General features: G+C 42.3%; 2 protein-coding genes and 1 long non-coding RNA gene across 11 annotated transcripts in view; 1 reads left to right on the forward strand and 2 right to left on the reverse strand.

Annotated features, from left to right (window-relative positions):
• The window catches only part of IFIH1 (interferon induced with helicase C domain 1), a 30,307-nt gene extending 24,700 nt beyond the window's left edge, over positions 1–5,607 (reverse strand). The window contains exons 1-2 of the mRNA XM_063341309.1: positions 5,021–5,607; positions 3,902–4,058 (exon numbers count right to left, since the gene is read on the reverse strand). Coding sequence (XP_063197379.1) covers positions 3,902–4,058; positions 5,021–5,470 — 607 coding nt within the window. The 5' untranslated portion in view covers positions 5,471–5,607. The remainder of the gene's footprint in view (positions 1–3,901; positions 4,059–5,020) is intronic.
• A 1,100-nt stretch (positions 5,608–6,707) lies between these two features.
• Positions 6,708–13,608, forward strand: LOC134518469 (uncharacterized). 4 transcript variants are annotated; one of them, XR_010071972.1, is made up of 5 exons: positions 6,708–8,848; positions 9,205–9,297; positions 10,558–10,811; positions 11,283–11,380; positions 11,974–13,608. It is a non-coding gene; the product is annotated as an uncharacterized LOC134518469 (long non-coding RNA). The 4 variants fall into 4 exon arrangements; XR_010071970.1 differs by adding an exon at positions 9,776–9,845 and having other exon boundaries at positions 6,709–9,297; XR_010071969.1 differs by having other exon boundaries at positions 6,713–9,297.
• Positions 13,609–18,859: 5,251 nt separating this feature from the next.
• The window catches only part of KCNH7 (potassium voltage-gated channel subfamily H member 7), a 239,617-nt gene continuing 233,153 nt past the window's right edge, over positions 18,860–25,323 (reverse strand). For all 6 annotated transcript variants that reach the window (XM_063341902.1, XM_063341904.1, XM_063341900.1 and 3 more), the window contains 3 exons: positions 24,859–25,027; positions 21,435–21,627; positions 18,860–20,509 (listed from right to left, as the gene is read on the reverse strand). In XM_063341902.1, the coding sequence (XP_063197972.1) occupies positions 20,243–20,509; positions 21,435–21,627; positions 24,859–25,027 (629 nt within the window). In that variant the 3' untranslated portion in view covers positions 18,860–20,242. The remainder of the gene's footprint in view (positions 20,510–21,434; positions 21,628–24,858; positions 25,028–25,323) is intronic.

Raw genomic sequence — 25,323 nt, forward strand, 5'->3', positions numbered from 1 at the left:
ACTGAGGGGTGGATTTAACCATGGACACTATCGCGCAGGTTATCCACAATTGTGAAACGTGCTGAAATCAAGCAAGCTAAAAGGTTAAAACCTTTGTGGTATGGAGGACAATGGCTGAAATATAAATTTGGGGAGGCTTGGCAAATTGATGACATCACACTCCCTCAAACCCACCAGGGTAAACGCTACAGGCTTACAATGGTGGAAGGAAGCAATGGATGGTTGGAAACCTATGCCGTACCCCATGCTACTGCCTGGAGTACCATCCTAGGCCTTGAAAAGCAAGTCTTGTGGCGACATGGTACTCCAGAAAGAATTGAGTCAGACAATGGGACTCATTTCAAAAACAATCTTGTAAGTAATTGGACAAAAGAACATGGTATTGAGTGGGTATATCATATCCCCTATCAGGCACCAGCTTCCAGGAAAATAGAGTGATACAATGGATTGTTAAAAATTAGCCTGAAAGCAATGGGTGGTGGATCCTTTAAAAATTGGGACAAACATTTTAGCACAAGTTCCCTGGTTAGTTAACACCAGGGGATCCATCAATTGAGCTGGTCCTGCTCAATCAGACCTTTTACGTACAGTAGAAGGGGATAAAGTCCCTGTGGTGCATGAAAGGAATATGCTGGGGAAAACTGTTTGGGTTTTTCCTGCCTCAGGCAAAGGCAGACCCATTTGTAGGACTGTTTTTGCTCAAGGACCTGGATGTACTTGGTGGGTGATGCTGAAGAATGGAGAAGCTCAATATGTACCTCAAGGGAATTTGACCCTGGGTGAGAAGACTTAATTCTGAGTTGTACGATATTAATTGTTATATGATACTAACAGTGTTCTACAGGTGTTTTTCAGGATAATATAGTAGTGATGAACCCTGAGTCAGCTTCATCAAGTGGCGTCCAGCAAAACTGTTTGAGATGGACATGCTACCCATGGGCACGAACCACATAAATTTCTTTCACCTTTCCTACCCTGAAAATGCTGCTATGAGAGATGAAATCCTATAGTTATTAACTAAATGGACTTAGTGAACTTTTGTGTATAAAGATAAATCATAATTGAGTAACCTGCATGTATCTATTTCTATATATATGTATGTGTATGCACAGGTTTGATAGATAAAGTATTAGTGATCTGAGCATGATGCAAATGGTATGGAATAAGGGGTGGAATGTCCTGGTTTGAGGTAAAAGAGAACCAACTTTCTGTTCAGTAATTTTACTTCTTAGCTAGGCCTCTTCTAACTCTCTGAAATTAACAGCACGTTGTGCTGAAAACATTTCGTTCTCAGACTGATAAGACCAATGTTTACAATTAGTGCCAAGGAATGGTACGCAGAGAAGCTCTTGCTTATACTTATTGCTATAACAACCAAGGTCAGCTAATTTCGTTATTTGTCCCATTGGAGGGTCAGAAACGGAAAAGCATAGAGGGGTCCCACCTGCAGGGAGGAGCAGACAGGACAGGTGACCAAAAATTGACCCACAGGGGTATTCCATCCCATCTGCCCCATGCTGAGTATAAAAGCTGAGGGATCAAAAGGTCAGTCTCTTTTTCTTCAATGGCCGACTTCTGAGGAGGACCCTGCCTCTTCATCTGCCTTTGACCACAATCTGTGTGTTCCTGACTCCAACTCTGGAATCCAGTTCCCACCCATCACTGAGTCCAGTCTGGGACTTCCCCAGTGCCTGCTAGTGATGTCATCCTGGGAGCTTAATACGGTTTTGTATATACTGTATCTTTTTTATTATTTTCCTTTTTATTTTATTGTTAATAATTCATTAAAGTAGTTTACTTCCTTCTAAACGCATAAATCTCTTTACCTCTCCTCCTCCTCTCTGTGTGCGAGAGCATCTGTCACTGGCCATTGGCCAATTTGGCCAAAACCACGACAGACAGCAAAGTAACGAAGACAAGAATTTAAGTCTGACAAAGCTGCAACACAAAATGAAAACTAGGACCATAGTAGCTGCTGAACTACTCTCAGCATCTGACTTTCACTCAGAACTGTCTTCTGAGGCTCTAACTTGGTTGGTCTTGTCCTGCAGACTGGAACAGTCAACCACCTTTGAACAGCATGCTCAAATATGGCAGCTGCTTATCTGTGTTGGGCAGAAAACAGGTTGATTCCTGTCCTCAACTGGAAAAGAAGCCTTCACACCCCTCTTATCCCAATCTTAATGCATTGTCTCACATGCAGCAACTAAAAGTAGAGAGACGTAGTTCTGGTGAGCTCCTCAAGCAAAAAGACTGAAGCTGGTAAATGGGAAATCTATTAAAAAAACTTTAGTTTCAAAATCTTATAAAACATATGTGAAGCCCAGTAAAAAAAATGAGGGATGGAGTACTTGGGGGCTTCTTTTTTCGTATTTTAGAATCCAGGGGAGCACTGGGGTAATTTTATAATATCATAATCATAGTACAGGAATAAAAAGTAGTAGCCAAAAACCTACAGGTCTTTTAGTTTCATTTCTGTAAATAACCTATTTACTAGCTTATTCTATTATTTGTAGTAAATTTTATACAATGTCTTGAGACTTACGTCTTCTCCCCAAGGAGACATACTGCAGTGTAGTTTAAAATGCCACATATATTTGTTAACCGTTCTATAAAGGAAAAACTAATCCTTGTGCTGAAGGAGAAATACATAAAAGGTTTGCTTTGTTTGTTCAAATTAATCTTCAGAATATTTTTTATGAATGATTATAAAAACATCACATTGAAAACCAACGGGTTACAAAAGGTAAGGATTCACATCATCACAGAACCATAGGGTTGGAAGGGACCTCTGGGGATCATCTAGTCCACACCCCCTTCCAGAACAGGGTCACCTAGAGCAGGTTGCACAGGAACACGTCCAGGCAGGTTTTGAATGTCTCCAGAGATGGAGACTCCACCACCTCTCTGGGCAGCCTGTTCCAGTGCTCTGCCACCCTCAAAGAAAAGAAGTTCCTTCTCATGTTTAGGTGGAACTTCCTATGTTCGAGTTTGTGCCCATTATGTCTTGTCCTATCACTGGGCACTGCTGAAAAGAGCCTGGCCCCATCCTCCTGACACCCACCCTTTAAGTATTCGTAAGTGTTGATAAGATTCCCCCTCAGTGGTCTTTTTTCCAGACTGAAGAGATCCAAATCCTTCAGCCTTTCTTCATAAGAGAGATGTTCCAGTGCCCTAATCATCTTCATAGCCCTTTGCTGTCCCCTCTCCAGCAGTTCCCTGTCCTTCTGGAAGTGGGGAGCCCAGAACTCGACACAGTACTCCAGATGTGGCCTCACCAGGGCAGAGTAGAGGGGGAGGATGACCTCCCTCAACCTGCTGGCCACACTCTTCTTGATGCACCCCAGGATGCCACTGGCCTTCTTGGCCACGAGGGCACATTGCAGGCCCATGGTCATCCTGTTGTCCACCAGGACTCCCAGGTCTCTTTCCACAGAGCTGCTCTCCAGCAGGTCAGCCCCCAACCTGTCCTGGTGCATGGGGTTATTCCTCCCCAGGTGCAGCACTCTACACTTACCCTTATTAAATTTCATAAGATTCCTCTCTGCCCAACTCTCCAGCCTGTCTAGGTCTCTCTGTATGGCAGCACAGCCTTCTGGTGTGTCAGTCACCCCTCCCAGCTTTGTCTCATCAGCAAACTTGCTGAGGGTGCACAATTCAGTTTAATTACAACTACGTACATACTATTGTACTTCTGATATTGCTTAATAAGGATTTTTGGTGTTTAAGAATCTATTGAATAAACTGCAAAATAACATGATTTTGAAATCCCTGGACAAGTAAAAGCATTAGTCTCAGTGTCACAGCAAAATCAATATGGTGAGAACCTTGTTTCCTAAGTCACAGTACAAAAAAGAGATATTAAAATGCCACACAAGTGCTAAGGAAATAAGATGATTACCTCCTGTATTTCCGCTTAAATCATCTGCAAGGTCTCCATGTTGGGTTTCACGCAAAGCAACCAAAAAAGGAGAGAACCAGTCTTTCTTCTGCACTATTCTGCTCAATAGCTCCCTCGCACCATCTCTATTCCCACGATTGTCAGTAACAGTGTGGATCTGGTGAAAACAAAAAAACCCAAACAATCTTGAGAGAGACTTTGGAAATAGTTCAGAGAAGTTAGTTAGTATAGGTACAAAAGCATTTCCTTGTCATCATTAAAACATACTTAAAAATAAAGGCATAGGGTGGGCCTGCCACTCATCAGAAGAGGCTTACTGCAGTTTTGTCCAACGTCATGTTTATCCCATATGGTTTCAGGTAGGATATATAAAACTTATTTAATTGGAGAGACTGGTAGTACTCAACAACGGTTATAATAATAACCACTGTATAGTAATTATTATTACTGTGGAATAATAAATAGGCGTTCACACTGGTTTAGGTACTAGTCAACCTTAACTAAGGAGAAGTGATGTCATACACCTTACCAGAGCTCAAACTTAAGCTGTAGCATGACAGATAGTCCAGGCAAGTCATTCTTAGCCAAGCGGGGTAAACACTGGGAAATGTTTTCATCAAAGGTTAACACTTGCTCTTTCCTGTCATACTAGTATTTCTGCTCAGCTTCACTGTATAGTATGATACTCCTTAGCAAACCTATGGCAAAATAGGGGAGGGAAGATCGTGCTTTATTTTAACTCAGGTATTCTCTAGGACTTTACAGGCCATCATCACTACTTCCTGGTATGGTTCAGCGGGCAGATGACGAGTAACAGTAAAGCCAGACATATTCCCTCCACTTTGACACTGGCTTAGTCTAACTCTCTGGTCATGGTATCTTTCTTTCCCTGGGTCTTAGCTGGCATCCCACCTGCTGGCCCATTGCCAATAGTCTTTGTTGGCTTATTTGGAGCACCATTTCTCTTTCCTCCCCCCAAGTTTGGGTACTCCCCTTTCATTTTTGCACTTACAAGGCCATTTCTAGTTGTGGCTTCCTTCCTATCTACCCACAGCTCCTGGGGGTGGCCAAGCATCAGTGGCACTGACTAGCGCCGGGCCTGACAGGCGAGCCACTTACCCGATCTAGGTCATCATCCTGGAAGATGCCCATCTGCAGGCACTTCTCAGCCACCTGCACGGTCTGCATTTTATCCACCAGTGTGCTGTGGAGCAGCTGCACCAAGTGCACGCAGAGGTCATGGTCAGCCTCCTCGGTCGGTGAGGGCAGCTGGCTGAGGCTGGGGTTCACATAGCAGGCAGCCAGCCTGCAGCCGCCCTGCTCCAGCGCCTGCAGGAACTCGTGGAACCAGCCGCAGCCGCGGGGACCCCGCTCCACGGCCCGCAGCAGCTCCTCCGCCCCTTCCACGTCGCCGCGCTGCAGGGCGGCCGCCCGCACCCTCTCCCTGTCCTCCGGGCTCAGCGAGGGAAGCCGGTCCAGCACCGGCTGCACCCGGATGAACTGCTTCAGCCGCGGCCTGAAGCAAGAGATCATGTAGAGGAACCGCTCGTCTCGGCACTCCTCTGCCATGGCTGGGATGAAGGCGCCGGGCGCTCCGGGACGCCTCTGGGGCCGCGGGAGGACGGCGGGGGGCGGCCGAAGGGGCTCCGTAGGCGGGGGTCGGGCTCGCTGTCAGCGGGGAACGCGTCCCGCGTCGCGTCGCGTCCCGTCCCGTCCCGTCCCACTCAGCAACTCCGCAGGCTGCCGCCGGGCCGCACCCGCTATATCCCAGCCCCAGCGCCGCTTTCGGTTTCGATTCCTGAATATTTAAAGGGAAACTTGAAACAGCAACCGTAAGCTTAAGAAAAAAAACAACAAACGTGAACTGAAGTACACCTTGCACTTTCCAGCTCAGGAGTTTCTAGGGCCGGTCACAGGTGTGTCGGGGCTTTCTGCACTGTGGCTTTCCCGCCAGGCACCGACCCAGAAATGCGGCGCTTCGGAGGTGGTAACCCCAGGTGATCCCAGTGATCTGCAGTCATTTGCAGGATAAGCCTTTTTGCAGAATACAGGCCCACAAAAGGCCATCGGGGAAGTAAAGCCAACTTGTAATGGTTTACTTTGGCTGTGTATTAAAGATTTTGTGCCTTTTTTTCCAGTTTGAAGAATTGCATCTTGCATGCAGAGCAGGAGGCTGTGATGCCTGTGATAAACTTCATAGAGCAGTTTGTTGGACAGTGTCTGAGATTGTTGGGACAGTTTCTCCCTGAGATGTGGTTTCACCCATATGGTGGATGTCATTGAGCTTCGGGAGCAGGCTTGGTTTCCATCGAGGGGTTTTAGGGAACCTCAGTGTGATTCCAAGGTACGGCAACAGACCCTTGACTCAATTTCATGTTTCGTAGCAAAATGGTAGAGTAAATAGAGAGCACCTGGACTGCCATGTTCAGTTTTGGTCCAGGACAGTTCAAGAGACAGAGTGAAAAACCAGAGAGAGTCCAGTGCAGGGCCAACACGATGCTTCCAAGATTGGAAAGCCTGGCACATGTTTGAAGGATCTGGGTTTATTCAGCCTAGAGAAAAGGCAGCTCAGGGGAGATCCAATCACAGTTTTCCAACTCCTAAAAGTTGGATCCCTCTTCACAGGGGCGCACAGGACAAGAGGCAATTGGAACATGTTTCTTCAGGGGAAATTCTGTCCAGGTATAAGAAAAAAAATTCTCCACTGTAAAAACAATTAGACACTGAAATATATTGCCCAGAGAAGCAGTGGGAGTTTCCCTAATACAAATATTCAAGACTTGCTCTGACAGGGCCCTTGATTTAATGCCTTGTTTTAAACGGAAGCCAGATATCTCCAGAGGTCCTTTCCCAGCCTAAAATTCCCCGTAATTCAAATTGCGCCCTCAGCTGCTTGTCTTTCTGAGATGTGCTACAGCATTCTGCTCTCAGTGGAGCTTCCTTCAGTTAGCGCCTTCTTGTGTAGAACTTAATTTGTTTTACTTTCATTTCATTGTTATCTCAGGTTTCACTCTTATTTCATCATTACTTTTTCTTTCCTGCTTTGTAGAAGTTTCCTTTGAAAGACTTCTGAAGAAAGTCTTGCCACTTTTTTCCCCCCACTACTTTTTCTTCTGTCTTCAGCACCTTATTTGAATGACATGTCAGTCTTACTTGTAAGGCCTCAGGAGCCCGCAGGAGTTACTTGGGTGCAGTGTGTGTAGCTAGATTGTTTGCATATTTGTTTGTTTCCCAGGTTGTGTATGTAGCAGTGGTAAATCAGGACCAGTGTATTTATACAAATAACCTTTGCAGCTTGAAAGAGTTTGTAGCCATTAAAAGGACACTTGTGACTAACTTGGAGAGGAAAAAAAAAAAAAAAGTTACTTAGATGTTATTCCAGCTACTGCTAGGTTGCATAGGATGATGGCTGAGCTCCTACTCTGTCCATAGAATGGTCTGGGCTGGAAGGGACCTCCAACCCCCCTGCCATGGGCAGGGACATCTGCCCAAAGCCCCATCCAGCCTGTCCTTGAACACTTCCAGGGATGGGGCATCAACAACTTCTCTGGGCAACTTGTTCCGGTGTCTCACCACCCTCACAGTAAAGAATTTCTTCCTAATAGCTAATCTAAATCTACCCTCTTTCAGTTTAAAACCATTTCCCCTTGTCTTATCATTACAGTCCCTGATAAAAGAGTCCCTCCCCATCTTTCCTGTAGGCCCCCTTTAGGTACTGGAAGACCTTACAAGGTCTCCCCAGAGTCTTCCCTTCTCCAGGCTGAACAACCCCAACCCTCTCAGCCTGTTTTCATAGAAGAGGTACTATGATTCTCTTCGTGGCCCTCCTCTGGATTCGCTCCAACAGGTCCATGTCCTTCTTGTGCTGAGTGAGGTCTCCAGAGCTGGATGCAGTACTCCGGGTGGGGTCTCATGAGAGCAGAGTAGAGGGGCAGAATCACCTCCCTTGACCTGCTGGCCACACTTCTAATGATGCAGCCCAGAACATGGCTGGCTTTTTGGGCTGCGAGTGCACACTGCCGGCGTGATGACACAAATATCCTGACTCCCTTGCGCTCTTCATGAACTCTGCGAGTTTTGAGGCCTTTGTCCCTTTCAGACGTGACTGAAATTAGTCGCAGGATTCACAGGCCGGGGCTGAGGCAGGGGAGGAGCACCAGGCCTCCCTCGCCGGCCGTCTCGGTAGAGAAGCTGCACAGCGCCAGCTCCCGGCCCCGCCGCATACGGAACACCTCCCTTCCCCGCACGGCGAGAGTCCGCAGACGGCTCAGACACCCAGCCTGAAGCACACGCAAAAACAACACGGCTGCGCCAACGCGCCCCCAGTCCCATCTCGGGGTTACCGGTGCCGCACAGAAGGCGCCGGGCCGGCCGGAAGCGGCGCAATCGCCTCAGGCAGCGCCGCGGGAACGCCCCCAACGGCCGCACTGGGCTCGCGGGACCTGCGGCGGGCGGGGTTTCGGCTGGCCAATACAGGGCCGAGGCCGGCGCGGTACGCGCGGGGCTCGGCCGCTGCGGCGTTTATGGCCGGTGGGGCGGCCGCGTGCCCATCGCCGCTGACGCGAGCTGCGGGCGCCGGGGGTGTCGGCGCGGCCGCTTCCCGGGACCACGCGGCCTGGGCAGAGCCTCTGCCGCTTCCCGCCGCAGTGCCCTGCCCTGCCCTCCGACTGGGCGGGGCCGCGCTCCCCGGGCCGGGCTGGGCCCCCGCGGCCCCGAGGAGGGGTCCGGCGCTCCGCGCCCGCTGAGGGGCGGCTGGCGGGGAGCGTTCCGGCCGCTGTTGCGTTGTCTGAGGGGAGGCGGGCGGCTGGGCGACCCGCGCTGTCTGTGGGCCCCGGGCCGGCGGGCAGAGCAGGCGCCGTGCACTGAATAAGCCCAACACGGCTAGGGACCCATGTGGGACCGGGGTCGCTGCTGACTTACTGCCGGGGCCTGGAGTACAGTTTTGAGGTGCTTATTGTCCTTATGATGCAAAAAAAGTCGGACCGTATTTGGTGTTTCTTGTACCCAGTGCAGGGCTGCAGCAGTCATGGATGCTACTCGACCTTTTGGAAAAATACCATTTTAGGATGGATTGATAGTACAGCTGGAAACACTGGTAGTAGTAGTTAGAAAATGCCAAAAGTGCTTACAACAACTACGGCACAAAGAAATGTGTGACAAAGTGCTTAGAACAACTACGGCACAAAGAGATATGTGTAAGAATGGGATTCTGTGTGTGTTATGTGTCCTTCAGCAAAAGGAAAGCTGCTCAATTACTTTTAGTTGCTGCGTAAGAGATGAAAATATTTTTCTAAATTCTTTAGCTACTCAGTGTAAATACAGTTACTGCAGAGGCTTGTTGCTTCGTTCTCATGACACTTCAGTGCTTGGTTAAAACATCCCATGTTTAAATATAGGTAAGTTTACTTTGCTGTTATAAGAAAGGGCAACATATCAGCACAGTAAAATCTGTGAGCTGCTCCTAAAATTATAGTTCTTGGATGCTCGAAGCCACTTCAAACTATGTGTCCCAGCCTGAAGAAGGGAACCCCTGCCACATATTGTGGTAACTGCATAAAGTACATGAAATCCTGGCATAGATAAGGGACTGAATAAACAGCTTAACACTAAAAAGGAAAGACTGATCCAATAGCAAATGCAGGGGAAATTATTGTGAAAATTATTGAACAACTTCATGTTCAGAACTGCATGTTTCTTTAGATTTTATTAGCATATCTAATATAATGACTACAGTATCCTGCAAACAATATCACTAATGCCCATAAGGTTTAAAAACAAAACAAACCATCTGCACACCCCCAAAGCAAAAAAAAAACCAAAACAAAACACAAAAACCTTAGAAGTATAACAGTAACTTATTTTTTCTTTTCTTAGAAAGCTTCCTTGGTAATGGAGTCAAAAGTATATTGAGAGCAGCCCTGAGGAGAAGGACTTGGGGATGTTGGTGAGAGAGAAGCTCAACATGAGCTGTCAATGTGCACTTGCAGTCCAGAAAGCCAACCACATCCTGGGCTGCATCAAAAGAAGTATGGCCAGCAGGTCGAGGGAGGTGATTCTGCCCCTCTGCTCTGCTCTCGTGAGACCCCACCCGGAGTACTGTGTCCAGCTCTGGGGCCCTCAACATAAGAAGGACATGGGCGCGTTGGAGTGAGTCCAGAGGAGGGCCATGATGATAATCAGAGTGCTGGAGCACCTCTCCTATGAAGACAGGCTGAGAGAGCTGGGGTTGTTGAACCTGGAGAAGGCTCTGGGGGGACCTTATTGTGGCCTTCCAGGGGACCCACCGGAAAGACGGGGAAGGACTCTTTATCAGGGAGTGTAATGATAAGTCAAGGGGTAACAGTTTTAAACTGAAAGAGGGCAGATTTAGATTAGGTATTAGGAAGAAATTCTTTACTGTGAGGGTGGTGAGATGCTAGAACATGTCGTTTAGTTACCTATTTACCTGCTCACTGCCATTGATATGCTTTAAGCAGAGAATTCCGCTTACTGCTTCCGGGTTAGATTAGGTGCTCTTCTCTTATGGTGACTATTTAACAACGTAAGAACATTTTAGGTATCGCTGCAGGTAATCTAATTCATTAAAAATTACTGATAGTTTTTGCAAGTTATATGTGAATTGTCAACTGTGACAAATCTGTGTATTTGTTCTACAGGAGGGAGAAATAGATGCCGAAAAACTGCAGAGATATCTAATAACAGTCTGGAATCAGTGGTGCTGTTATTTTAAGACACTGAGTGTTTTGCTATGGCAGCCAGCGGGTATAGCTCAGTGTTGAAGAGAGGTTACCACCACTGCCTTGCCTTCTAAGGTGCAGACTTGAGAAGACTAGATTTTTATGCCTAATCTAATTCTGTCACCCTTCGAAATTAAATGATGATATTAAGGAGGCTACTCCAAGATAGTAAGGTAATGTATCGGTTGGTTCCATAGTAGACAGACTTAAAAAAAACAAAGGTATTTTTAGTATGAGGTTATTTGAATATTTTTTGTTTCCTTTTTAAATTGGATTAAAAAAATAGTTAATGGTCACTGTCATTGCTGAAACTAACTACTAAATATAATACCAGTTACAAACTTTTGATTTTTTTTTAATTGCCCTTTAAGCATTCAGATTAGAAACTTGCAGAGTTATGATATGCATGTAGGATATATCCTTGCACATATTAGGACTTTAGTGGAATCTTGGTATCACTTTGAACCTGTTGGTGGTTATTAGAAGCATGAATTTTAAATTCTCTAAACTGATAACTTTTAATACTAGTATTGTTTGAGCATTTATCATGGGCTGTAGTTACTGGTTATGGAGGTGTATTATTTCTAACTGCTAAAGTAATTACTTTATTTGATTTGCATGTCTTGCACTTTGTAATTTTACAGAGTGGCTTCATTCATGTTAAGCTCATCACCAGCAGTATGAGCATTAGAAATCAGAGCTTCCATTAAACTTTCACAGTTTCTCGAAAATTAAGATAAAGGTATGGTCATCATTCCTGATGGTGTGTTTAACTTACTGCATGCAACTGGAATGAAATCATCAACATTTTTGTAAAAGCAATTTATCTTAGTATTAACGTATAATTCAATTTGCATCATAATATTGAAAGCATAATTCTTTAGAAGAGCAGTGAATACCAACTGTTCTACTCCACATTATTACTGTGAATAGTCCTGCTTTTTAGTGGTATAACTACTTTATTGCTATGGGAAGTGATTGCTGAATCAACACAGTAGATTGTGGAAGTTATCAGTAGAGTGTAGGTAGCAAGTTGTGAACTGTTCAGCTGACTAAATAATCTTTCGACACGCTCTATGAAATGAGATTGAGGAATCAGTTTTGTTGCTTAAAAATCCAGAAGCAGAAACAGCTTTGACTATCTCTTCATACAATTTTGTGAATGCTTTTCATCTAGCAGAAAAGTTATTTCTGATATTTAAACTTGTGGGTCCCTCCATCTGTTGGGATGGAAGTAGGCCATTTCTTTTGAATCTCACTGATGGTGAGTGTAATTGTACTTGTCACACTTCCAAAACCTCCAAACACTGACTTGCCTGTTACTTCCTCTTCTAGTTCTCGCCTTGCACCGTGGCATTCTGAGTGCTCAGCTGTTGGAGGAAGAGGATCACCAACCTCTCAAAATTCATGTTTAGACGAACTGCTGCGAATGGAAGCTGTTGTAGAGTTGTAATCTTCCTGCCTGATAGGACATGCGCTTTGAATGAATACTTCGATTTTTAAGTGCGCATACACAGCAATGAGTACCTTTTGCATTTTAGTGTATGTAGAAGCATGGCTTTTTTTTATCTGTACATGTATAATTCCAGACAAGTAAACTTCTGTGTTAAACTCAAGAGCTTAATGAAAAGCTTATGATTATACATAATAGGCCATGTCTTATAAATGGGTAGCTGGCTTACACAAAGAAAACATGAGATACCTACCCTAAATGCTTTATGCACTTCTTTCATTAGTAGTGGCATACTGTCTCAGATGGCTCACACTGAAAAATTCTGCTGGTTTGGAGAAACTAGATCTGTGGACTCCTTTAAAAAACCAAAATGTTCTAGATAAAACTTTCTACTGCTCTAGCTTGTTGGAATGCAGTGGTGGTTTTGTGAGGCAAGCTCGGATATTCCTATTTGAATGCAGCTGGAATGGCCTTCAACTGACTGTACTTTAATCCCCCCTAAGGCTTTTACCCAAGGAGATCTGTCAATGTGGTAGGGTTTGGGGTTTTTTTTGCTTGTTTGTTTTTTGTTCTGTTTGGTTTTTGTTTGTTTGTTTTTAAAAGCTCAGCTTATTTTAAAAGCTTTCAATGGCTTTTCATCTGGATCAGTAGAATCACTTGCTGAATAAGTCTTCCATGTTGAACCCTTTCCATGATTCACTCTAAATTCTGTAAAATAAAATCATTCAAGCAACAGAACTGTCTGGCTTGAAGATGGATATTTAGGCAGTTTAGCTATTTAGACAATTTTCACAATTTTGTGAAAATTTGGGCCTGAATGGATAGCAATTGTCAGATTTATTACCCAGATTTTGTAACTAGAAGTTACCGTAGATTTTTTTTAATTCCTCAGTTGGTGAAGTTAGGGCATGTAGACATGGATAGAACTTCCAGTTCTGCTTGAGGGATGGCGGTCAATATGATACATGGAGATGGCTGTGTGCTAGGATTTTCTGAAAAGGTCTGATTTATTGTGTCTGTTCTGTGAACTTCAAGCCAGTGAGTGGTGTCCTGTGTAATCCTGTGCTTTTACATTTATTCCCACGGTGGTGTGAGTATACTAAATATAATTACATTTTTTTTGCTCAGTGTTTTTGATACAGAGATATATTCAATCTTTTGGGATCCCTGTTAGTGGTGTTTGCATTGTAGTAACTGAATTCAAGTCAGTCACAAATGAAATGTTCACATCCCGTTGTTTTTGACCGAAATAAGTGCATTGCATTTATTTGTGCATATTTAGATTTCTTGCAAATAAGTCTTCATGGTGATATAAACTACTGAATATATGTGCAGTGTAGAAGTGCTTTTATTTGTACAGTAAACAGTCTTCCAGGAGATCTTTGCTGAAAGCAAAATAATAATTTACATGAATTGCATTGGTACAAAAACCTGTTATACAAAGAGGATTTGCTACAGCTCATAGTTGTGAAGTGTTTATTTAGATTAAATTTGCAAAACTTTCTTTGTATTTCCAATTTTACAATACAATAAAATTTCAGTATAGAAAATGTGACTAATGCATAAAAGGGGCAAATGCCTCCTACGGGAGGCTTTAATTTGGTCCATCTAATTTCCATTCCAAAGAGAATAGCCATGTTCTGCGTTCATTAATAATCAGAGAACTTCCCAAGTGGGCACTAAAAAAACCCCAAATAGCTAGATGAAGAAAAATGTTTCTTTATTAATGATGGAGTTCTCTCTACTACTCATACCTAGAGATACAGTGAGAAAAAGTAAGCTTGCCATAGTGATGCCTTCATGCAATTCCAAGCTCTGGGACACGGACCTTTAATATCATTGACAAAACTTGGCTGCATGCCAAGTCTGTCTCCAATCTCAAACAATTTTATCATTTACCAATACTTTAATTAAAAATTTGACGTTAAATTTGAAAGTGACGCTAGGTCCCTTGCTATTTGTGCATGGCTGCCAGATACTAGGGATCAAACAAATGCCACACTCCCCCCACCCCCTGCCCTGTGTTTTAGCTGGGTTTGCATTAGTGATAATGAGGTAGGACTAAGAGAATAACGGAGCATCGATGTTGCATTTTCATTTGTGTGCAGAGAAGGAGGTGGGGGGGAAAACCCCACGCAACTCTGGAAACTTTATTCAATGCATGATTGCAACCATTTGGAGCAGCTGCAAATAATGGTGTGGGTTTGAATAAAGTGTCACAGTTTACTCACAGTTTACAAATTAATCAAAATTAAAAAAAAATAAAATAATTTTAAAAACCCCAAACAAAACTCCAACCCAACAGCCCTTGCTTATCAAACCCGTTTTAGTTCAGTTTGTAGTTGCTCCTGTTCGTGAATATGGGCCCCAGGCCAGTGTTTCCTGCTCTGTCGGTCACTGTAATGCCCATCGCACACCACTGTTAACTCATACCGAATCTGCATGCTCTGATGACAAGAAGTGCAGGGCAGCTATCTCTAATCTGGATTTGACCAAGGATAGCATAAAATTAATTTGGCAGCAATTTCCTACAAGCAAAGTTCATTATTCTGGAAGGAACCTTTCAGATCATCAAGTCCAACCATCAACCTAACACTGACAACAACCGTCACTGAACCATATCTCTCAGCACTGTGTCTGTTTGTCTTTTAAACACCTCCAGGGATGGTGCCTCAACCACTTCCCTGGGCAGCCTGTTCCAAGGCTCGGTAACCCTATACAGCCTGTGTGGTACCAGGGCTCGGTGGCAGGCGCTGCTTCCTTCTCAGAGGAGCTCAGTTCTACTCTGTGCCGAGCCTCAAAAGCGTCGGTCTTGGTGAAAGAGAAGATTAACTCTGAGAATCCAACCTGAAGAGGGGTGGCTGGTTGCTGCCAGCTGCCTCCTTGAAAGTAAAACACGCTGTGTGAGTTCATATGTCTCAGCTGGTAGGGCACTGCTTTCTCATTCTTGCAAATACCTGACAACTAGAGGTTTCAAAATGCTAATTAGTAAATGCTAATGTTCAAAGTGCAGTTATTTTCTGCTAGGTTTGTCTCATGTCTTAACTAACTTTCTGTGAAGGATGAGGATGTTAAAAGGTACTAAATTTTTGTATCTACTGTTTACTTCTGTCTATGAGGCTTATTCTTGAGCTCTTATGGATATCCTACATTTGACTAGAACTTTTTTAATGGCTTGGTTCCAGGTTGGCTGAAAGTGCGAAAAGAGTAGAATTACCCTGTTCTAAAAGCCTGTCTGAATGAAAAAACTAAAAAACTGGTTGCATTGAGAAGAACGTATTTTTCTGCTTCATGCATCAACATTTGATGCCAGTTTAACTCTGCAGGGTTGGGTTTTTTTAACCTTAAGTTAACTGGAAATTGCGATTCATGCTTGGATTGTCCATAGATGAAGTTAATCGAACAGTTTTTCCAGAGACGGTCTTAGAATCGCTTTGCCATCGGCTAGAAGCAGTGAGATTCATTGGAAGCAGCAGCTTTCAGTTGTGGGGGTTTTGATCAGTTAAGTCTTTGCTACCTAGAAATTCATTGTGCCCAATCTCTTAATTAACAAAATGCAGCAGAACTTCACAGTCAGAAGATGCTAAAGTTGTGTACAATGTTAGCATAATTAATAATACTCTTTCAAAAATACTGTCTGTTCATTTCCATCATTTCTCTCATTGTCAAAATTTTACTGGATTTTAGTCAGTTCCACGTGACTGGGTATAATGAACAGGAATGAAGAACTCTGGGAATTCCAGCCTTTTAGAAGCCATTTGCTTTTGCTGTGGCAAAATACCATCACTTTGAGATTCTGAAAAATGTAAGAGGGAGGAAAATAATGTCTGTAATACTACCCCCCAAAATGTAATACTTTAATGACAAGTATTTAACGGTGGCAATGTACCAATGAATTACAAACTGCTACGTGTTATTTCTTGGTACAACTAGCTCAGAATATATCACGCTTATGTGGGGCATTTGAGGAACCTGTGCGGATGTTTTTATGGAGAAAAATTCTTAGGTTTTCTTTCAAAAAGACAATTTTTTCTACTATCTATCTCAGTGATAATGAAAATGCCACTGTACTAGTGATGCCACAAAACCGTTTTATGAACATCCAAAAGCCAGTTTCTGGGTCTGTAGAAGTATTGCTAAAAATAACAAGCTATTGCTGTTTTTAAGGCTGAGCTCAGTATATGGGGGAAAATAATTCTGTGTGTAAGTACAGAGAGAGCCTGTAGGTGAATGGAGAGGAGATGCCCACCAGACCCAGTTCCCAATCTGATGAGAAATGTGGTAACATACTGGCTCCACTGGAATTAATTATTTTTATTTAAGCCAACATATGAAGAGTCCAGCCCTAAATGCTAGCGTAGGCATCTGTTCACAGTGTAAGAATATGTAACAGAAGAGTATGGAAACATCACGGCTCCTAACCTGCAGGTGTGGTATTACGTGCAGCTTTCATCCAAGGAATCATGACTTCTGCTATGCTGCTATTGCCGTCTCCCACTATTCTAGTCGCGCCCAGGCCACTCAGCAGCTCACTAAGGGGAGGACACACGATTCATCTGTGGGCAAAACTCAGGTTGCTTCACCTATCAGGCAGCCAGAGGCCACGCGAAGGGGCTTTTCAGCTTTTTTGGTGTTACTTGTAATGTTGGTGAGTTACGCAGAAGCTCCGATGAGTGACCTGTGCTCACCAGAGAGAGGAGATTGCTAGGACACGATCTGCAGCAGGAAAAGGGAAGCCAGGTTCATCCACAGGCAGCGGCTGTGCAATGGGAGAGCAGAAAACACGTTTTCGCTGTGTGAACAGAATGGGAACGTGAACAGAGAGAAAGGCACGCAATTGGTCACGTGCCACGTGGAAACTGCAGAGTTTGGTAGGTCAAGACACATGACTTCTGTGTATTGCTGTAAATTTGTGCAGGTGGACATGCACATGCAAATGGTGCAGGTTGCTGCACAGCTTAAATACTGAAAAGCATCACAATCTGTTGTTTGCTTTAAACATTGAACTAGACCCGTAGCTGGTGGAAGCTCATGAACTTCATGAAGAGCTCTACTGATTCGTACCATCTCACCTCACATTTGGAGTGATTGTCTCAATTGCTCTGATACTTCAGCTACATTCTTGGATTCCCAGGATACTTCTCTGTATCTACAGCTTATAATTTATACGTATTTTTAGCTACAGGTTTTAAATGTAAATAGCCAAGGTGAGTGTTCCTAAGCTCAAGCAAGACCAAAACATCTTGTAGTCGTGAAAGTCTCTATGGATACGTTACAGCTGTGTGTTGTGATGTGTGGGTACACAATCTGTATGTTATTCCCAGCTTGATTTGGATAACACAGACCCATTTCTATCAAGCCAGAAACAGCTTAAAGGGAGCCCTGCCCCACAAAAACTGAGGCCAATAATAAGAGAAAGAATGTTTGCTGTTTAGAAAATCAACACGTTTCCAAAACCAATTGTTTGTACCTGTCTCTAGAAGAAAAGAGCTTGAAGCAGTAGGTCTTCACGTGCTTAACTGTACCTCAACAAGAAAATAAGATATCTGAGAAGGCAGACCTTTCTTTGCCAGGGAAGGGGCAGCTGGAGTATTGCCAACCAAGTTGCCATCTTTCATGTTTTGTTTCTTCATTCACTGGCAGATGTCTAGGGAGCTTAGAATCTCCATAACTTTGCAAAGTCTCCCTTAGTTGCCCCCATTTGAGGTTTTTCTTCTTGATAAATACAGACAAAGAGAAGGGAAGGAACAAAGCCTCTTTGAGCCAAGAAAAGGAGTAAGGGATGGAGCTTTTCTTTCACTTGGACTAATTGAAACAGTTGTCGCTTTTCCTCTTCCCCAGCACTCCTTCCCCAGTCCACCTGTTTTGCTCAGTCTCTGCATTAGTGTGAAGTACCAGGTGATGAAAGGCATTTTGTAAAGCAATGCTCATGCATTATACTTTTTTCATTAGTTTTATTTTTAATTTATACCAGACTTCTTTAAATGTAGCATAACCACAAATACTTTTTTAGGAAATGTGCTACCTCGTTCTTTGTAACAGACATTAATATTAGTAGCTAGACTGAGATAGAGCAGAAGTTCTTAACGCTTGCTATTAAAAAAAATAAAAGCAGAAGCTATTTCACTTTGTTGTTCAACGCTCCTGTTTCAGCGGAGTACGTCCAGGCAGAGACTCTGACTGGCCCAATGATGCTGTCACCTGGGGTCTGATCCTGAAGGCACTAAGCAGTGCAGACCTCCCGTCGTCCTTGTAGAAGTAAGAGCAGTCAGCCCATGGTAGCATTTGGACCTTTCGACAATCAACAGCAGCATGAGGCAGAAGAAAATATGATCTTGCATGGGAAGGGTTGGTTTGTCTTTTCCCTTACAAATTCATTTTTCTATCTTTATATGCAAAGGTAAAGCAGAGACTTGCTCAGTAGCTGAACGCTCACGCTCATTTTAAATGAGAGAAGATTCAGCCACCTTGGGTTAATCTGCTGGCTGTGTATGACTAAAAGCGTTAGGTGTCATACTGACCCCAACGTACAAAATACGTACCTATTCACGTGAGGCTCAACCACTATTGCGTTATTCTGTAGCACTGGTTTAGAACAGAAGGAATTTAACTGCTCCCCCGCTAACTGGGTTACATGCTTTTCTGAAACCAGTTCTCTTCCTAGAGGATTTCACATTAAAGCTTTAAGATTAGAAAAAAATGTGAACCTTTTAAAATATTTTAAAACAGTAACAAAAAGGTCAATTCCTTCTAAAATAAACACAACGTTTGAAGCAGAATAGTATTTTAATAAAATTAAATCTAAGTATTCACAAAGCATTATGCACATACAGTACATACCGTATTTAAAGCCTACGGACCTTAAATCATTTTATTCTAATGTAGTCAGCTTTGGACACAAGCTAAGCTTACTCCTTTTGTAATAAGAAAGTTTGCAATTGTTCCTGAAGGTGATTTTACATATATACATATATATATCTCTCTCTCTTTATATCTATACTCCTACATGTAAGTGTAGGTATATACACACACTTACGTGTATGTGTGTGTATAAATATATACACACATACATACACACATATGTACATATATAAAATACACACATGCACACACACGGGAATGTGTGCATGGTGTATGAGTGTGTCCACATACATATATACCCTACCCAGGATCCTTGGAGAGGGGGCAGTCCGTAAAAACAGATAACTGCAAACGACCACCCTAATAATTATAAAACAAAAATGTGTAAAGTATTTTTTAATTAAACAGATTGTTAATAATTTGTATTGAACAAAAGGAACACAGTCTTCTGTATTATATAGAAATTAGATTTATTGCATTTGATTATGTTTGTGTGACAGATGAAGAGTACCTGCCTGCTCATGACAGCTAACTTGTATGATGCAATTTTTTTAAAAAAAACCAAACATATTGGAAACAGATTATTCAATTAATGCCGTTTTGTGGATGTGACCTATGGTGATACTTTCCAGCATGTGGCAGAGTTTTCCTGTCTGTTAAAATCCTGCCTTACCTCCAACTGGTTTGGAAGGAGGCTGGTTTCTCTGTCCTGATTGTTTCAAACCCAGAAGACTTGGTTACCTTATTCTTTCTCTAGATTCAGAATCGTTGTGATTTATTATAAAAAGCTCACTACAAGAAAGATAAATCAATTTTCGAAAGTGAGCTGTAAGAAGATTTCGCTTGAATTTTAGCTTGGTCAGGTAGGAGTTTTTTCCATGTGAATTATTGTTATTGGTCTCCTATTTGCTCTGAAGACATATCCACAGTAAAATATTATTTCCATGACAGCAGTAAATGGTAATCTCCATGCAACGTAAACCGTAATTTCAGAACATGCATGTTATTAAAAAAAAATAAAAATATAAGGTGCCTCGAGAATGCTGGCAGTTTTACATTTGGAACATACAGTTAGTGTGTGTGTATATATATATTTACATCAGAACTGCTCAACTTTACCTTACAAGCTTCAGATTTAGGAAAATATACAGTACTTTTGCATATAATGGTATATTCCTTGTAGCCCCTGAGTCAAGTATAGAGGATTTAAATACAAAAAAAAAAAAAAAAAAAGGAAAAACAGCCATTAAAAGCACTTACATTTTTATGTGAAGTAATAGTATAAAAGTATTATTTCCCAGGAAGACCAGGATCAGAAACATGCCTATGAAGACTCAAGATTCCTACAGTGCTTAGTGAAGATTCTGGCAAGGAAGGGTGCCTTATTGGCTGGAGATAAGTTTTACAATGCTGTGGGGGACGCTCTGCAGACTGGTCACGTTCTTGCTCTAAAAAAGAAGCCAGGTTGTCTTCTGAGGCTGTGTTAAGATGCACTCCACTTGAGAGGGATTCTTTGGATTTAAGTTTCGATTTTTCAAGGTCTGGAAATTCAGGACACTGGAAGGGAGGAGAAGAAACAAGATGGTAATAATTAAATCGGTCTCTTCCAGGCTCTTGTTCTGCTCAAAATTAACACAGTCAGATGGTTGCTGGAAAACCACATTTGAAAATTAAGCAGTGTATGGAAATATTTTTACATGGTACTACATTTGATTTAATGTAATTGGATGCAATTCTGTTGATTAATTGTAGAAGCCTGGATATCTTGTCCCCTCCTCAGACTTGCTCATGCGACCTCAAGATGCACATCTGAACAGCGCTTTCTGAAGGACTGAATATTCTTGACATCCTATCTAAGAGTACGGATTTTAATATTCTTGAATTTGCAGTTTTGTTTCATAACGTAACTCCGGAATTGCATCATTCCGAACACCATGATCATTTGGATTCCAGTCTCAGCACTCAGTTCTTCACTTTTAAAGTTGGAATTTGTGTGAAGTGTGCAGCGTGCCTGCTGATGTTTGCAGAGAGTGGCTGTATTTCTGTTCAGACAGAGATACATGTATACGTTTTGTGCAGGTATATGCACGGTGGGTTTACACTTTTGAAAACGTCTGCTGCACATTTGCTCCCTGATAATCTTTATGCACGCAAACCGATGCCTTCTGATTGTGTTGGACTTACTGCGCCCCTATGTGTTCCAGCATACGCACGAGGAATCTGACACAGCCAAGCACGCTGGATTTACTAATCATATGCCACATGACTGATTTGGCTTTCCTAGACATGCAGCAGCCTGTTTGGAAATAATATGCCACATTTCTGCCCAAGTTGTTAAACTCCAGAAATCCCAAACAAATTTGAAAATCTGCAAATTTTGCCCTTAAACTAGTGAACAAGCACCTAGATTGGTATGCATTTCTTCCATCATAAGCTAAAAAGATTAACAAACCTCTTTTGCTCTTATTGTACCTGTACGCACCTGAGATGAAGGACTGAAACTTCTGTCTGTTTTAATTGATGCTGCAGGCTGAAGCTTTTGTATCACCCGGATTGCTGGCTGTTGATACTCCGCACCTGCAGTCACCATGCTGTAGGCCGGCGGAATGAGCGTTGACTGCCTTTGCAGAAGCTGCAGGATGGTTTGGATATCAGCAGTCATTTGGGATTCAAGCCTAGAGAAGCAGCACAAAAAGAGTTAGCTCGTAGTCAGGAATAGGTATATTTGTACATACTGATTGCAGATGCATTCAAGAGGGACCTGCAGCTTATTAACAAAGCAAACTATTGCTGGCGATGACGTGACCGTGTCTTAAACAGGAAAGAACAGAAGAGGGAGTACTGAGCCCTTCCAAAGCTTGCTGGCTCTCCCTTTCCTGTGCAGAAGGTATCTGCGTGCTTCTCTGATCTTTTTGCTACATTTCGGAGGAGTAAGCTACTGTCCCTTGTATTTGCAACAAAAAGTTACGCGGGGAACCAGGTCTTTCGTTGAATTAACTGCAATAAATGTACTCTCTTCCTTGTAACTAAGTTGATTTGTACTGGCTGAGGATGGGACGCTCTTTCTGATACATCTGACAACTAATTTTTACATGCCCAATGCTAATACAATGCACTGAAATAACCAGTTATAAAATGAAAGACGATTTCAAGACCATTAAAAAAAACCCCAACAGCCCAAGTCTCCTTACTGTGAAAATTTATTCAGACTTATTCAGGCCTCAGAATGAATGTCAACATTTCTGATTTTCAAATTTAGTAACTTTTTTCCTTTTTTTCCCTTTTCATAAATTTGCATATGACTTCTGAAACGTTTGAGCTGCTTATGTTGTTCATACTTACAACTCCATAGCACTGAAATTATTTTCAAATGGTCCGTGACAAACTCAGCAATAGGTAATGCCTGTTGTGCCTCCCCAGCTGCTGGAAGGCTACACAAGATGCTCTGACAGACTGTAACAGAGATATACAGCCTTCTGTATTGCAGCTCATCTTCTGACAGAGTAAACACATCTTTGTGAGGAGCCTTTAATGTTGTGAATGTTACTACTTGGGCTCCCTGCGGCAGCAGAACTGATCCTGTGCTGACTGATTTTTCCTTTCACCAGGTGCTTCACTGATATTATTTTTTATTATGTTGGAGTTGTCCATTGCCTGTGCAATTTATTTATAAAAGTACCTATGAAATTAATCCAAAAGGTATGCCCCAAGGATATTTAGGATGCTCGTTCTTCCTTTATTGGGAGAAGCTGGTTTTGTAGCGTCAGCTCTCATAAAGAAAGGCCCAAACCTGGACGTTACAGTCAATCATGCCCTAGTTGCCCTCTTGTTCAGCTTTCTTGGGTTCTTTGCTACTTGCAAATGTGCTGATCTCACACAAGCATGACGCTGTTGCCGCCATCCAGAGAGCTTCCATCTGCTAAACCTGGGCTTTAACATTTCAGTGAATAAAAGAGATTTAGCATTGTCTAATCAACGATTGTCTTTGGCTTGGAATTTACTCTAAAATTGCTCCCTTCTTACTTTGTAAGCCCTTGATGGGAGTTTTCTGGTACTTCAAATCAAAGAGTACCGCTGGTAATCTTTATTCATCATCGTTGCATATATAACTTTTCCCTCCTTTCTCCAAAATTTAAAACAACTCCATGTCATGCCACCCAAAGATGAACAAACAAGAGAACCTTAGATGCTTGGCCCACAGTCTCCATGAAGTTCCAATTGCTTAAAGAGGAGAAACAGAGATAGCTCTAGGGACATATTCCTTGTACAGTGGCTTTCCAGCCTTCTATATCCATTTAATAACTTGAGTGTTATGCCAAGCCTCTAACTTGGCACGGAAAAGTTCAGGAAGAAGTGACCATGCTTTTTAGCCCAGCAGGTCAGATCTGACTTAAGTAGGAAAGAATATTGTCTGTTACATTCATAGAAGACCCAGCAAGGCCCAAAATCCTAAAAGCATGAAAAGCTTTAAAAACGTGAGAAGAGTTAAAAAAAAAGAGATTCAATAAAATCCATAACAATTTAAATCTTAGTTCATCAGCAACAATGATATTTTCTCCCTCAAGAAAATACTGAGAACTTGCATGAGAATTTGATAAAACGATGGGTAAATTTGAGATACAGCTTCAGTTTCGAGACCTTAAGAATTCAGGAAAAGAAATGTAACTGAAAGACTAGGCACTGTTGATGGGGAACCTGCTGCTGTTTAGTTATGTGACATTTACAGTTACTTAGATTACTGGACTTTACTGCAATTAGAAATTACAGCAATTTAGGTTTACATGTTAAAAATGTCTTTTTAATGTACTATATAGTATTCAGAAATGAAAAATAGTATGGTTTGATTGGCTTGTGGTAGACGAAGGAAGGAATATGCAGTTAACCTGGCTTTAAACTGATTGCTAAAATATACAGCACAGAATGCCAATGAAGAGCTACTAAAGTATAATTAGGGCTGAGTGCATGTCATAGTATTTGTCATGGAAAAATATTGGAAGTAATGGAATTGCAGAGTGAAAATAATAAAAAAGCCACAGACCTGAGCATAGGGCAATTTAAAATTAAGTGAAATTACATGGTAAATTAGAGTGTAGGATGGATCAAAATTCTGTAACCATATTTTTAAGATGCTATAAGCTATGCTGCTTAGCTGCCAGCAGAGAGTAGTATATCAGAGAGCAAAAGAGAGAAGGAAGAGACATTACGCAAAGGTAATAATGGATTCTGACATAGAAAGCATCTGTTTTCTGTTTTAACAGGTATAAGTATTTTGCCGTTGCATACTCCCGTGTCTTACTTATTATAGACAGTTACAAAATAAATTAATGCACGAGAAAGGGAATTTGTCTGCAATACTTTTTTTAAAGGAAGGCAGCTGGTTTACTTTGGGTCTCCAGGAAAGAAAAAGTATTTCAGATCTTAAAGATACTGAAAACTGCCATTTTGGGGACATGTAAATATCTAGGAACAGCATTCTGGGTGAGGTGAGATTTAAATTTAAAAAGTTTAGGTGCCTCAGTACAGCTTCTTGGTTAAAAAGCTGGTCTCCGAAACAGTCAATTGAGGAGAAAGGTTCTTCCGCAAGGCAAGTCAGAGTAGCTAGTGTGGGTACCTTGAGGTAAGTGACATGAATATCCTGTCAATGAATTAAAAATTGTGTACCCAGAAAAGGTTTTTCCAAAAATCTGGAAGGCTGAACTTAGGTGATATTTAGGCTCCTCAGAATACATATAGACAACAAAGTTATATTCCCATCAGGCATATTTTTGTACTTTTGAGCTTCTGAAAATATGAATGCTTTTGTAAACTTCCTGCACAAATTCATTCCTCCTGTAGCGTCATTAATATCAGTTGTATTATGTACTCTTTCACATATGTGTTTTTTCTGGTCTTATCTCTGTTTTTACCTGTTGAGTTGTTCTTGAAGTAAATCTAATCGATTCTCCACTTCCCCATATATAAAGTCACTTTCAGTTTCACAGATCCCCCACGTAACGTGGGGTAGTGCTGACTGGATTGGGGAGTCCTGGTACTCCTGGATGTTCTCCTGCTCCCAGTTTCTTTTATCAGTGATATCTGATGAAAAACACAACATATATACATGCCATTAGAGAGGGGTTGTCACCCCTCAAGCATCCCACTTGCTCTTGTTTCTCAGACTGGTACATTGGCACACTGCCTGAACAACTCCCTTTGTTCCTTACTACTATTTAAGGAAAGATAAAAGTGGTCACATCCGTGCTAACGTTATGAAGCCGTAGATAAACAAGCAGCTTTTTCTACTCAGCATCAGCAGAGTTCTGCCACTGAATGGCTCCTATTTTTTTAGTTTTCTATTATTTTACCAATGATTCCCCAATTTTCTCAAGGTG

The sequence above is a fragment of the Chroicocephalus ridibundus genome, chromosome 7 (genome assembly GCF_963924245.1).
Source record: "Chroicocephalus ridibundus chromosome 7, bChrRid1.1, whole genome shotgun sequence".
In the NCBI taxonomy this organism is placed as follows: domain Eukaryota; kingdom Metazoa; phylum Chordata; class Aves; order Charadriiformes; family Laridae; genus Chroicocephalus; species Chroicocephalus ridibundus.